This window comes from Mastigoproctus giganteus, chromosome 9 (genome assembly GCF_048544385.1).
Source record: "Mastigoproctus giganteus isolate SK-2022 chromosome 9, ASM4854438v1, whole genome shotgun sequence".
In the NCBI taxonomy this organism is placed as follows: Eukaryota; Metazoa; Arthropoda; class Arachnida; order Uropygi; family Thelyphonidae; genus Mastigoproctus; species Mastigoproctus giganteus.
In genome coordinates this window covers 170972324-170987720 of record NC_143583.1, presented here as the reverse complement: position 1 = coordinate 170987720, position 15397 = coordinate 170972324, and the positions used below count along the sequence as shown (strand labels likewise).

General features: G+C 36.8%; 1 protein-coding gene across 4 annotated transcripts in view; it reads left to right on the top strand.

Moving 5' to 3' along the window:
- LRR (capping protein regulator and myosin 1 linker 1 leucine rich repeat protein) overlaps positions 1–15397 on the top strand; it is a 1021987-nt gene that overhangs the window by 552177 nt on the left and 454413 nt on the right. For all 4 annotated transcript variants that reach the window (XM_090381859.1, XM_090381857.1, XM_090381858.1 and 1 more), the window contains exon 23: positions 3921–3983. In XM_090381859.1, the coding sequence (XP_090237985.1) occupies positions 3921–3983 (63 nt within the window). The remainder of the gene's footprint in view (positions 1–3920; positions 3984–15397) is intronic.

The following is a 15397-nucleotide window of genomic DNA, read 5'->3' as shown; positions in this document are numbered from 1 at the left end:
CATCCACATTACAAGCTGGTGTTAGCTTTAATAAATTGGAGTGCCATTTGTTGGGAGGCCAATATACTACAGTTCCAACGTCATGGATGCAAGACTTTCCAAAAATACCAGGACATCTTACCTATGTTCTTGTGGGGAGGGGATTCACAGACTAAATGATTAACAGTAGCTGCAAGGAGAGGCAAAAGTGATTCTTGCACTGCTTCTATTGTAATGAACAGCAGCCTAGAGAGCTCTGTTAGGATAACTAATAGTAAGAACAGGTGCTGATCAAGGTATCAAAGGCAGATATCCCAACATCTGCCTTTGATGTCAAGGAGGGGGATATGCTGTTAATCATGAAATGCATAAAATCTAAGGAAGTGTATCCAATTCACATGGGTTGACAGTGCAATGTTGAGTCAGTTTGGTGTGATATAAATGCTGGGAAAGGGAAAATGAGAGTAGGAGTATGTTCTAGACCTTATGACTCTGATGAGTACAACGAACAATTGTGCAGACAAATAGGGTGGTCCATTAAATCAGAATTCTTCTAATGGGGAAATTTTAACTTTCCAAATATTGGCTGAAACTTGTGGATTGCTCACTCACACGCTAGCAAGACTTTTGTGGATTTATTGGAGAATTGTTTTCTATAGCAAAATGGTCGAGCGGCAACCAGAGGGAGTAATACTCTTGATCTGATTATCAGCAGTGATTATTCACGCATTGAGAAATTGCAGATAAAGGAACCACTAGGTGACAGTGATCACACTGTACTGATGTGGGATTTACTTAAAGATGTAACTACCATCAAGGATAAAGGGAAGGTTTATTGTTTTTATAAAAGTGACTGCAGTGGAATCAACTATGTTAAAAACAGCAAATTCTAAAAGGGGAAGCTTTCAAGGAATTAATCTTGGAAGATACTAGGCTTTTCATAATAACTAAGAAATACTGTTCAAGCTTCAGACCTAAATAGATGTCAGCTGAACTAATGAGGCTCGTGGCAGAGAAGAAAAATGCGTAGAATCTTTATAAATTATCAGGTGACACAGAAACCTATGGAAAATATAAGCTAGTCTGAAATCCAGTCACAAGGAGGTTAGGCAAGCGAAGGCTGATTAGGAGAAATCCTTGGAAAAGGATGCAAAGAAAAACAACAAAGACTTCTTTACTTATATAACCTCTAGAAAGAAGGGGATGAATCAGATTGGTCCCCTTGATGTCGTTGGTTCTACTGTTGATGATTCTGCTGATTAGCTGACAAACTGAATGAGTATTTTGCATCTACATTCACACATTAGGAATTTTGCAAGGAAGGAGAGGACAGAAGTTTGCTAAACTTTAATGGAACTAAATGATTTTGTAATAACGATGAGCAAATTGGGGGAGAAATTGTTGAACTTAAACATAAAAAAAAAGGCACCTGTGGTGGATGGAATCTATCCAGTTATATTGAAGGAGGCAGCGAAGGAATTAAGCAAACCCTTTGTCATAATTATGAGAGCATCCTTAGATTCAGGGAAGGTCCCCATGGACTAGTGATGAGTGAATGTATCCACAGTCCACAAAGGAAATTCAAAGGATGACACAAATAATTATAGAACTGTTAGTTTACCTTCTGTTCCAGGGAAAGTAATGGAATCACTGGTTAAAGAAGTGATTCAGGATCACCCAGACAAGACTGCAGTAATAGTTGAGACACAGCATGGGTTTGTTAAAGGAAAGTCTTGTCTAACAAATTTGATTGAATATTACGATGTGATCACAAAGGAACTGGATGCAAAAAATAATTTTTATATCACATACTTGGATTTCGGGAGAGCTTTTGACACTGTTGCACATGGAATACTACTGTACAAATTGGAACAGTACAGTATTAAGGGTAATTTGCTACAATAGGTGGTTGAATGGGAGAAGACAGAGAGTGGTAGTCAGTGGATGCTGCGCTTCATGAATAAATGTTATTAGTGGAGTTCCTCAAGGTTCGGTGTTGGGCCCATTGTTTTTGTGTATTTATCAATGATTTCGATGAACATATATCAGGCTTAATGTCCAAGTTTATGGATGATACAAAGGTTGGCAGGGTTGTTAATGACAGTAAAGACAGTATGCTTCAACAACAAGATCTAGAAAAGTTAGGCAGATGGGCTGAGAAGTGGCCACTGAAGTTGAACGAGAAATGAAAGTATTGCATATGGGTAGCAGCAACCCAAGAAAAACATACCTCCCAGGGAGGTAGGGAATTTCATAAACAAAAAATTCCCTACCTCCCTGAGTATGGTACTACACTCAGGGAGGTAGGGTGTGAAAAATATCTTGGGGGTAATTGTGCAGTTAGATATGAAGTTCTCTGAGTGCAGATGGGCTACCAGAGCAGGTCATGGTGTTTTGTCAATGATATATATGAATTTTGCTTGCAGAGACCAGGAGGTGATTATCCTGTTGTATAAGGCAATGGTCAGTCCACACCTTGAGTACTGTGTACAGGTCTGGATGCTTCATTTTAGGAAGGATGTAGGGTTGTTGGAACAAGTACAAGAAGGGCAACAAGGTTGGTGAGGGGAACAAAGGGGTGCTCTTACGAAGAAAGGCTTAAGTTCTGCAAATTGAAGCGCCTGGAGAATAGGCACATATGAGTTTATCTGATTGAGGTGTGTAAGGCCTTGAATAGGTTGAGCAAGTTGAATGCTGATGGGATTCTTTCTTTTGCTCAGATTAAGAACTTGAGGGGGTAGATTCAAATTGAGAAAAGACAGTTGTAGAATAGATATGTGGAAATTTGCCTTTAGCCAGTGGGTAGTTGATTGGTGGAACACACTTCCATCCCTTGTTGTGGAAGTTAATAGCCTAAATAAATTTAAGGCTGAGCTGGACAGGCATTTGAAATGAATGGAGGGGTGAAATGGGAGGGTTTGTTTTTTTGGCTGATGCTGCATAAGCTTGCTTTCTTGCGTCACATGCTAATGCTAATTATTGACTTTGCAAAATGTTCTATTTTATTATTATTATTATCATAATCCATATGGTGCAAGGAAGCCTGTGGCTTATGCTGCACCGACCAAAATAAAAATTGAGAGAAAGAGAGAAGTAGAAAGGAATCACCAATAAAGAGAAGAATGATGATATCCAGCTCAGGAACCTGGGTGTTCCAAGCCCATACTCACCAGATGTTGAGCCCCTTTGTCACCAGATACCACTAGACAATACCACTAGACACCGTACTAACAAGCAAACTTTCATTCATTTGGAGAGATCTCAATTCAAGTCCCATCAACTGCTGGAAGAATTCTAAAGGCTTCTTAGTTGGTGCTGTAGTCGGCAGATTTTTAGCCTGCAAAGCATGCAAATAAACCCATGAACACACATTAGTATTGTCTTAATTCACAATGGTGAAATATGGTCTAAAATCCAACAACTGTTATATTTATTTCCAGTTAGTGGCACAATTTTAATAGATGGCAGTCAAAAATAGCTTTAAAAATTGCAGGAGATGGAGGAATAGGACATCTCAATTGCTAGCTTCAGTTCTCATATTTTGGCCCGAAATTGAAATAATCAGAAATTCAGATAAATAATGCAGGCACCACATCATGAAGTACATGAAACTAAATCATGTGATAAATAAATAGATATGGAGGATATTATTAATGGGGGAGAAAAAAAGAAAAGTAATAGAGTTTCTGTATTTTTGTTACAATATTTTGGCCATAATTTAGGCCATCAAATCAACATTAAAAAAAAAAAAAAAAAAAAAAAATTTCATGCAAACTACAGATTGAAATGGGGGTTTCCCAACTATTAAACTCCCCTAGTTTAATGAACATGAAAGGAACTGGTATTAAATACTTAAAATTTAATTATTTTGAATATATGCCCTTATTAAATAGAATTGTATTAATTTTTGATAGTTTATGCATTTTTTATATTTGTTTCAGAGTACAGCATCCTGTATGTTAAAGTGCATTGAAGACCAGTGTCCCAATTTAATATCTGATGAGGTTAGTTTTATGTTTATATATATACATACACACATATATAAACACAGTGTGCAAACAAACACACATATGCAACTTGTACATACGTTTGGACAAGACATGCATCAACACAAACACATATTGCTGAAATAAAATGAATATGACTGAGAATATAACAGTAAGCATATAGAATTGTAGGATTTGTGAATGTGTGTTTCTTGAAGTCAATACATCTGTTGTTTTCTGTGTTACAGGACATTCCACTAAGTATTGAATTCATATAATCATTAGTACTTCAGTAACAAATGGAAATGTTTATTAAAAAAAAAAAAAAAAAAACTGAATGCACATCTGATAATTTGTACTAGATCTGACTCATATGAGTTGTACAGTTAATATCCAATACATGTGGATATGATACTGCAACAATTCTGCAAAACTTGCAGCATGAATTATGATTGATTCAGTATTTCACAGAGTGTTTCCCTTTAGACCATAATGTTATTATACTTCTGAATGATTTCCACTTCAATATTTTCTATAATAAAAACTGTAATTGATTTAAAACCGACAGATTAGGTGAACACAGGTTTAAAATTTATGCTCCATTTTACCAGAATTTAGAGCATTTTAGCTAGGTATCAACATAGCTACCAATTCTCCAGATTTATGATGGCAAATATGTCTTTTTTAGTCGATTTGACCCTTCTCCACCTTGCCATAGTAATAGTAGTTAGTAGTAGTAGTAGTTGGTGAAAGAAAGTTTCTTCATTTGTAGTTTTTCTCCATCTTTATTCTTTTCACAAAAAATAAATAAAATTACATTAAAATTTAAACTCCCCCCCCCTACATTAAAATTAGCTCCCTTTTTTTTTTTTTTTTTTTTTCTTCATAATGAAATGGCTCTTAGCTGTTGGTAGTCAGTGTTCAAAATAGAAACACATAAGATCATTATTGTTCACTATAATGTGTGATATTTCAGCAGATTTTTTGGTGTTAAGAAAATTAATATTGTCTTTCGGTAAGATGCCAAAAGAAATGTGATGTAAAATTTTTGAAGACGTGCAAGATTTCCCCTGTATTGCAAAACTTGAAAAAGGTAGTGCATTCACCATGTAGATGTGCTAGTCAATTTCATTCAGTGGGAAATTGGGCAATTTCAATCTGCTTATCTGCTTGCAAATAATCAGACAATTATTATTTGCAAGCAGATAAGCAGAACAACAGTGTTCATTCATAGAAAGATATATAGATAGTATGAATCAGAGCTGTAATACTCAATACGTTCTACGTTGATAATAACATTAGTAAAATAATAAGAGGAGTTTTATTTCTGGAGGGTATCATACGGAAGTGTTCTACATACTGTATTGAGGTAAACTCCTCTTATTATTTTACTAATAGAAAGATATATAAAAATAGATGTTGGTGGGGACAATGTCAAATGCACCAAATGTCTATTTGCATCTTTTATCATAGAACTTAATCATCTTTTGAGTTATATTGATCATGTAGGCATGGTGTTCAAAAATATATATATAGTGAAACAGTGAAAAAAATGGTTGTGGAAAAACAAAAATAACAGGTATTGTTAGCATGAATATGGAAAGAAGAGCAATCAAAAATAGACTTGTTTCAGTTGTTACAGGTTCCAGTAATCAAAGTGATTCCAAGCTATAATCCTGTAGTGGTGATCTTTGTAAAAAAAAAATAATAATAATAAAAACATTTTTTTTAAACCACCAAATTGAAAGCAGCTTGGTCTCAGTGCCAGAATTGGATGTGATTCCACAGGGTACAATATTGGATATCTTCTTCTGAACAAGCTGAAAGCATGTGGAATTCCTTCAAAAAACTGTCTGGTAGTTAGTCTTGGTTAGTTGTACTTTTGGTGGTTATATTCTGTCCTTGTCATCTTATTAATTTATAGGAAATTTGGTGGATGTTTACTACTATCTATAACAGTGTCAACCTTTGACAAGTATGTTTAAAGAGGTGGCTAGAAGTGGTGAGGAAAGCAGTATGAGCACTTTTTCAGAGTTATCAAATTGAAAAGTACAACAAGCAATGACTGATGACTGGAACTGACTCATGTTTCATATCCTTAATAAAAAATTTATTCGTGATGTAAAAGTTTCGTAAGAGGACAATTTGAGGGACTAAAGAAAAAGAACTGACTTGCAAATTTTCTCTATTCAGGAGATATGATTTATTTTTCACTGAATTTCTTTTCTTCACCCTGCCCATCATGTGAAACATTTTGGGCATAAGAAAAGTATTAATGATAGAAGGGATGCTTAATGCAGAACATTCTGGTAACGAACAAAAATAACCTTTTTTTTTTGTTTGTGTTTTTTTTTTTTTTTTTTTTTGCTCCCTGTTAAAATCCAGAGTGATTCTTGTAAATTTTACATTGCTGAATTCAAATATGGCAACCATATTGCTGTAACACCCACTAATTTTAAGGGAGAAGGGATTAAATTCAAAAACTAAGTTTCTAGTAAAAAAAAAAAAAAAAAATTTAATTTAATATATTTTAAGAAAATGTTCCATACATTATATTTAACAATGGATCTGTTAACCTTATCCTATTTACAAAAATGTTTATATGATAACAAAACACTTTTGTCATTTTTTGCCTTTTATAATTATCAGTTGGTGTCTCTCATACAATATTCGAACAGTAGTCTGCCAACATATTTAGACTCCAGTTTCCCTGGTATCTTTTTCCATTTGAGAAATATCTTGGTGAAGCCTTTCGCTATTCATTGAAGACTGCTCCAAAGTTTTCAGAAAAAAGGTCTAAATGGAAATGTAGGAAATGAAGCTTTAAAGACATGTTGCATCCTAACTCCCTGTATGCTAAAATTAGCTCATCCACAATTTCACTGTAATTTTGTGATTTCTCATTGCCTAAAAAGTTCCAGCACTCTTTTCCAAATTCCCTCCAGACTCTTATTTCTGTAACATTTAATTTTTTAGTGAATTCCTCATCTTGGAATAGCACTTTGACTTGAGGCCTCACAAAAATTCCCTTTTATCTTGGCCTCACTGATTCAAGGAAACTTTTGCCTCAAACAGGAAAATCCTTCTTTTTTTTGTCCATTGCTTTCATGACTATTTTAATCAAATCTAGCTTTATGTGCAATGGAGGTAAATAGATTTTTGACTTATCCACCAAAAAAGGATGTGCTACATTTTTCTGGCCTGGTGTAGTTTTTTTGAACAGTCTGGCCATTTTTTACCCTGCAGTGGAAATACTTCACTCAGCTTGACCCACATGCATAAAAAACAGCAGTATTTAGTTTATCCACCTTGCAACTCAGTCAGCAAAGCTAACACATTTAGGTTGACACAGATATTCCATTTGTATTCTCAATTGCATATTTTTTGCAAAAGAACCTGTAGGTTCTCGTACGTTTCCTTCATGTGAACTGCATTGACCAATGGTATAGATGGATACTTATTTCCAAAAAAATACTATTAATTTGTCCACTGACAGTTATTCTGTGCAAAAAAAACTGTTAAAAAAATACTGGCAGCAACTCAGTGCAAAACTTAAAAAAATATATATATATATTATAATAATAATAATAATAAAAAGCTCCATTTGGCTCCTAGCCAGAGGTGTTCCGTCTATGATTTTTGTGTGCAAGGACTCCTTTCCGAGAAGTGTTTAAGAGCAGTAAGGTTTTCAGGCTTTTGCAGTAGTGGCTCCAGGTGGTCCTCTGTAATCCAGATGGTTTGAATCAGGTTTAAACTGAGGTCATCATAGGAAGTGCATTCAAAAAGTATCTGGTGGCAGTCTTATTTGGCACTGCAGTGTTCGAGATCAGTTGGATGCAGGCCAGGCTGGTGTAGTTTCTCATTCATTGAGCCTTGTCCTGTGATCAGGAAAGATCACAGGAACTAATGAGACATGTGGCAGAGAAGAAAAATGCATGGGATACATATAAATTAATGGGTGACACAGAAGCCTATGATAGATATAAGCTGGTCTGTAACCAAGTCACAAATAAGGTTAGGCAGATTATGAGAAATCTTTGGCAAAGGATGCAAAGAAAAACAGCAAAGAGTTCTTTGCGGTTTTATTTACTTTTTCTCTTTTGATTCATCTCCTTTCTTCCAGAGTTTGCTTATGTAAACTCTGGAAGAAAGGAGATGAATCAGATTGGTCCACTTGATATCGATGGTTCAACTGTTGGTGATTTTTCTCAGGTAGCTAACAAACTAAATGAATATTTTGCATCTACATTCACACATGAGGAGTTATTCAGGGAGGGGAATGCCAGATGTGTATTAAACTCTGGCAGTAAGCTAGATAATGTTGTAATAACTGAGAGTCAAGTGGAGGAGAAATTGTTGAAGATAAACATAAGAAAGGCACCCGGGGTGGATGGAATCTATCCAGTTATATTAAAGGAGCAGCAAAGGAAGTAAGAAAACCCTTAGCCATAATTATGAGAGCTTCCTTGGAGGTACCCATGGACTGGAAATGTGACCCCAATCCACAAAGGAGGATCAAAGGGAGACACAGGTAATTACAGAACTGTTAGTTTAACTTCTGTTCCATGGAAATTAATGGAGGCACTAGTTAAAGAAGCATTGAAAGATCATCTAGACCAGTGGCATGCAAACTTATTTCGCTGGCGACCCCCTGTATTAAATATAAAATTAATGCGACCCCTCAATGTAAACCCCGAGGTAGGATGACCAGATTTTTTTAGAAGAAAAGTGGCATTTTATAAATTATGTAGTAGAAAATTTTATTCGAGTACTGAGAAAAGAATAAAAAAATTGTTTTTTTTTAATTTACACATTAAAATAATTGTTTAATATTTTAATTGAATACAGCAAAAACAACAAATCAAATTCTTATTCTTCAATTAAGATTACAAAACAATAAGAAGGACGAGCTGGATTTTGAATTTTCTGGTCCCGTTCAGTGATTACAAAATGCATATACGAAATATATTAAGGAACAGTGGACACTTCAGTGGCAAATGCATATACATAACTAACTCATTGAAATTATACCTGTACCGCAAATTATGGGCCTCCAGTTTCCGCACAAACAGACAGGAAGTAGTAGTCCTGGCCAGAGCCCGAATAGGCCACATTCGTTTGACCCATCTATTCCTGTCATCAAGTAATGACTCGCCACAGGTCACTCACAATAAAACACATACTCCTGGAATGCACCTTGTATAAGAACTCTCATCTAATTTCATTCACTTTTCTCTCAAACTTACAAGAATTGTCACTTAGCCATATCATAGGCAAAAATTCAAACCCAACAGAATTTTTCTTCTTTCTGAAGCGAATAGGTTTATATAACCGTTTCTAACTGCTTCCACAGAAGCCAATAAAACTAGTATTAAATACTATGATAGGTGCAATATGACCTAAGTAGCCTTTGCACCCGAAAAATCCAAAACACAACAACAGCATCTCACACTCAAAGCACCCATTCAACAGCAGCTCAAACAGATGTATCAATTACCCCCTAGCACATCTCTAGCTAACTGGGTTAAAACAACACTATCAAACTCTGGAAAGGACACACCTCAAACTAAAACCAGTGAAGCAACCAGCACTCCAATTAGCATTCCAGCTGGTTCTCCAGTGGTCTTGCATGATAGCGAAAAATTGAAACCTAAAGACAGCAAGAAAACCACAAAAAATATGGGAGTAGATGTACCCTCAGATTATGAGGAACCCATTCTAGAACTTCATGTGAATAACACTATGGATACTGGATGCTCCACATTCTCAAAAAAAGAATGAAAAAAAAAAAAGCTTCTCATACAAAAAACAGTGAGGAGAATCATCCTCAGTTAAACCAAAATGAGGAACATCATCATACAATGGAATTGCAGAGGACTAGTCAGTCATTCTGATGACCTATAGGATTTACTTGCTCAGTTCAACCCTATAGGTGTATGTGTACAGGAAACTTTCTTGTCACCACATGTTTCAACAGAACTTTCAAATTATATCATCTACAGACAAGATAGGATCTCTGAGTTTCCTGCCTGTGGAGGAGTAGCCATTCTTATTAATTCTAACACACCGTCCAAGCACATCCAATTACAAACCACTCTAGAAGCTGTGGCAGTTGTATTGCAGTTGGTATTTCAGTTACCCTTGTTTCCATTTATATTCCACCATCAATATCATTTCCCCATTCAGAACTGGACAACCTTATTAAACAACTCCCAATGCCAATTTGCCTTTTAGGTGGTTTTAATGGCCACCATCCATTGGTGGGGATCCACTACAGTGGATGCAAGGGACAAATTGATTGACTAATTTTTGAAAAATAAGGATCTAAATTTACTAAACTCTGGTTCTCCCACCTATATCCACCTAACTACAGGATCTACTACTGAAATTGACTTATCAATCTGTTCACCATCCTTTTTCCCCTTTCATGATATGATCAGTGTTAACAGATCCCTTTAATACCGATAATTTTCCTATTATTTGCTCATTACAAAGAGGGGTGACTCCAAATCCTGATCAACAATCCACTTGGAAGTTTAAAATGTTAATTGGGATGGCAATTCTGCCCAAATATTTCTAGATAGGCTTTATGTTGAAAAACAGTCGATTGATGATGTAACCACTTGTATCACCAATCAGATTCTAACTGCAGCCCATGCTTCTATTCCAAAATCCACACCATATCGCATTCACCGAAATCACTGGTGGAATGTCAAAACTGGTGGAACGGATTGCTTTCATGTCAAAAAGGAGAAAAAATGTGCTTGGAATAATTTCCACAATCCTACCACTATAATCTCTTTTTATCATTGCTTATAAAAGAGATAAAGCTAAAGAGAGACAAATTATATGGAAAGCAAAACGTGATTCGTGGATTGATTTTGCCTCAACCATCACAAATGACACCGACACACGTATCATCTGGAGAAGAATACAGACCCTAAATGGGAAATTTGTGAGACTTTCCCCTCCGATAGTTCATTGGAAAGGGAAAGACGTGTCTGTTCCTGAGGAAGTTGCTAATGCATTAGGAGAATCATTTGTGACGATTTCTTCCTTTGCTTCTTATGCATTCTCCTTCTAGTCCATCAAAACTGATGTAGAACAATTTAAAATCAACTTCTCCATGCACCACTCATTCCCTTACAACCAACCTTTTAGATTAACAGAACTCAAAGAATCATTAAATAGATCATCCAACAGTGCTGCAAGCCCAGATGACCTTACCATTTCCTGTCAGTCTCAAAGTATCAATACCATCGCACGGCAGCTCCAACTTGCCATAACTAAAATAGAATCCTGGACTTTACAGAATGGTTACCAGCTATTAGAAAAGAAATGCACTACCACTGACATTTGCAAGTGTCGGGCCCTCCATCCTGATCCTGAATTGCAAATAAACCATACTCCAATACTGCTTGTTACCACTGTTAGATTTCTTGGACTGATATTAGATAGCAAGCTTAATTTCCAAGCTCACATCACTCATTTACGAAATATTTGTCTAAAGCATTTGAACGTACTTCAGTCGATCTCATCCACGTCTTGGGGAGCTGATCGGTATACTTTACTGCATCTTTACAGAACTTTAATCCGTTCATGCCTAGACTGTGTTTGTCGAGTTTATGACTCTGTCAGAAGCAGTACTTTACAATGGCTGCATGTCATCAAGCACAGTGCTCTGAGGACTGCGCTTGGAGCTTTCAGGACATCCCCAGTCCAATGTATTTGCATTGAAGTGTTCGATCCCCCATTACATCATAATGCTAAGATTCAGTCTTCCATTGCACCCCAGTTGGGGGTTTCTTTATAATACGAGATGGGTTTCCTTTTACGAGAGTAAGCCAAATGAGAATCAGCCTGCCTCGCTCAGGATTAAAGAGTTTGTCCAAAGTTGAGATATCAACTTAAATGTTATATTTCGGGAACAAATGCACCTGTTCCTCCTTGGACATACATTTCTGCCTCTTACAATGTACATCTTCCTCCTTGGACATACATATCTGCCTCTTACAATGTACATCTTCGATGGGGAAAGAATGTCATACCTCGTGTCATGTCGTCAGTATGGCTTTCGGAAAAACAGATCAACCCTAGATCAGGACATCCCCAGTCCAATGTATTTGCATTGAAGTGTTTGATCCCCCATTACATCTTTCAGGACATCCCCAGCAACTGCCTGCAATATCAGGCAGTTGCACTCCACTCACTCTACTCTAAACTTGCATGCCTGTAAAATCTACACTGACAGTTCAAAAACTGCAACTATGGTAGGTGCTGCAGCAGTTTTTCCTTCACTTTCAGTTACAGCCTTACTACCACTAGCCTGCAGCATCTTCACCACTGAATTATACACCATAAAGTTGGCACTTAGTAAGATTATACAGCTTTCCATCTCATCTGCTATAATTTACACTGACTCTCCCAGTGCTTATCTGCTATAAGAAAGAATTTCTCCTCCTCTGATCCTACATTGAAACACGTTCATTCTCAGCTATTCTCTTGCAGTGTGTTCAATCAGTCAATCAATTTTTGCTGGATCTCTGGCCACTCTGGAATTCCAGGAAATGAAAGTGCTGACTTTGCTGCTAAACATCCTCAACCCACTCTCTCACAACATCCTCAGGTTCATTGCACTGACTATAAGTCTGTGATATGCAAAGCATGCTACAATAAATGGTCACTGATCTCGAAAAGTAACACCAACAATGAAATTTACCAGATAAAGCAAGAACCAAAGCCGTGGCTCTCTGGCTTCAAAGGCCAAATTGCAACATAATTTTATATTGTACTGTACTGTATATTGTATTAAAGCTTTTTTTTTTTACATTAAGAACAATAAAAAATGCCCCCCAAGTTACATTCGATTTAATGGACTTTCAGCATTAAGGAACACCCCTTCTTCCCTTTTAGTCCTTTAAATCGACCGTTAAAATTACTGTATTGTAATTTTTTAATTTCAATAAACTTTTGATAAATATTGCAAATATTTATAATTATCCTTTGCTTTTATACTACTCGACATTAAATTGCCATAAAAAAACGTATTTTTAAAAATATTGATTGGTATATTGCAGGTCTTGGAATGAATTAGGCTATTTTGTATCGATTATTAACTTCGATTAGTGCAATTTCACATAGTGTGACATTTTTGTGGAACCAATTAATCACGCTAATCAAGGGATTCCTGTATATGATATCAAAATTATTTTTTTGCATCCAGTTCCTTTGAGACTGCATCTTAGTATCTAATCAGATTGGTCAGACAAGACTTCCCCTTTACAAACCCATGTTGTCTGAACTATTACTGCTGTATTGTCTAGGTGAACAGAAGTTAATCTAACAGGTCTATAATTATTTGTGTCACCCTTTGAACCCCCTTTGTGAATTGGAGATCCATTTGCACATCTCCAGTCCATGAGGACCTCCCCTGACTCTAAGGATGCTCTCATAATTATGGATAGAGGTTTGCTTACTTCCCATTTTGCCTCCTCCATTATACAAAATTTGTAACTGGATAGATTCCATCTGCCCCAGGTACCTTTTTTTTTTTGTTTAACTTCAATAATTTCTCCTCCACTTTGCTCTCAGTTAATACAAAATCTCCCTGTTAGTTTGATAAACTTCTAGCATTCCCCTCCTTGAATAACTCCTCATGTGTGAATGTTGATGCAAAATACTCATTCAGTTTATCAGCTACTTGAGCAGGATCATTAATAGTTGAACCATCTATGTTAAGTGGACCAATTCTGATTCATCCCCTTCCTTCTAGAATTTACATAAGTAAAGAACTCTTTGCATCCTTTGCCAAAGATTTCTCGTAATCTGCTTTTGCCTGCCTAACCTCCTTTGTGACTTGATTACAGACAACCTTATATCTGCCATAGGTTTCTGTGTCACCTGATAATTTATATGCATCTTATATACATTTTTCTTTTCTGCCACAAGCCTCATTAATTCATCTGACATCCATTTAGGCCTGAACCCTGAACAGTATTTCTTAGTTGGTATGAAAAGCCTAGTAGCCTCCAAGATTAAGTCCCTGAAGGGTTTTCATTTAGAATTCTCTGTTTGGTAATATCATCAGTTGATCCCACTGTATAGAATTTAAAAACTGTCTGAGACCACTGTAGTCACCTTCACAAAAACAAAAACCCTTCCCTTTACCCTTGATGGTAGTTTCATCCTTAAGTAAATCCCACATCAGTACACTCTGATCACTGTCACCTAGTGGTTCCTTTATCTGCAAATTCTTAATGCATGAATAATCACTGCTGATTAGCAGATCAACGGTATTACTCCCTCTGATTGCCCCTCAAAATGACACTGTAGAAAACAATCCGCCAATAATTCCACAAAAGTCTTGCTAGCATCTGAGTGACCAATCCACAAGTTCCAGTCAATATCTGAAAAGTTAAAATCCTCCATTCCAAGACATTCTGATTTACTGGCCCATTCTGTTGATCTGTGCTACTGTTCATTGTACTCATCAGAATCATTAGGCCTATAACATACTCCTACTCTCATTTTTCCCTTTCCCAGTACTTATGTCACACCAAACTGACTCAACATTGCACTGTTCATCTATATCAATTGGATGCACTTCCTTAGATTTTGTGTGTTTCTTAACTAACAGCATAATCTCTCCTCCCTTCCTACCCTTTCTGTACACATTATACTCTTCTAATTCTGCACTGCTTATATCTGTGTAACACCATATCTCTGATATCCCAGCAATATCTGTCTTTGATGTCTTGATCAGCACTTCAAATGTATCAGTTTTATTTACTAACTCTGATATGCTCTGGTGGTTGAGCATCTTCTGATATCTCTGCCAAATCCAAATTTCAGGAAATTTCTACAACTGCATTAAAGAGTACCTTACCAACAGGGGAATCTACATTACTACCATCTATAGTAGCATCATTCATCCTGTTCACAGAGGCGCCTCCGTAGCCAGGTGGGAAGGAGCAGCAGTGCGTAGCGCACGCTTCTTGATTAGACCGGGGTTCGAGCCCGTCACCACCAAATACGGAGGATGCGGAAAGGTCAGGGAATGACCACCGCATATCCCGGAGCAATATGGCCTTAGTTGCTAATGCTCCTAAAAACCAAATAACAAACAAACCTGTTCACAGAGGGCATCTACGGGTCTTGGCCCTTCCTGTGGAATGTCATCCTGGATGAATTCCTCGCAAAGAAATTAGGCGACGTCACTGCTTATGCTTTCATGGACGATCTTATCCTCACACTAACTGCAAACTCCAGAGCATCCCTCGAGGTCAATTCAAACTATACCCTAAGGATACTCCAAGATTGGGCCACTCTCCACAAGTTGCAGCTCTTCCCCTGCAAAAACCGAAATCGATTCTACTCAAGAGTACCCTACAGACCACCTGACCTCCACAGATCAAGCTAGCAGGATGAACAAT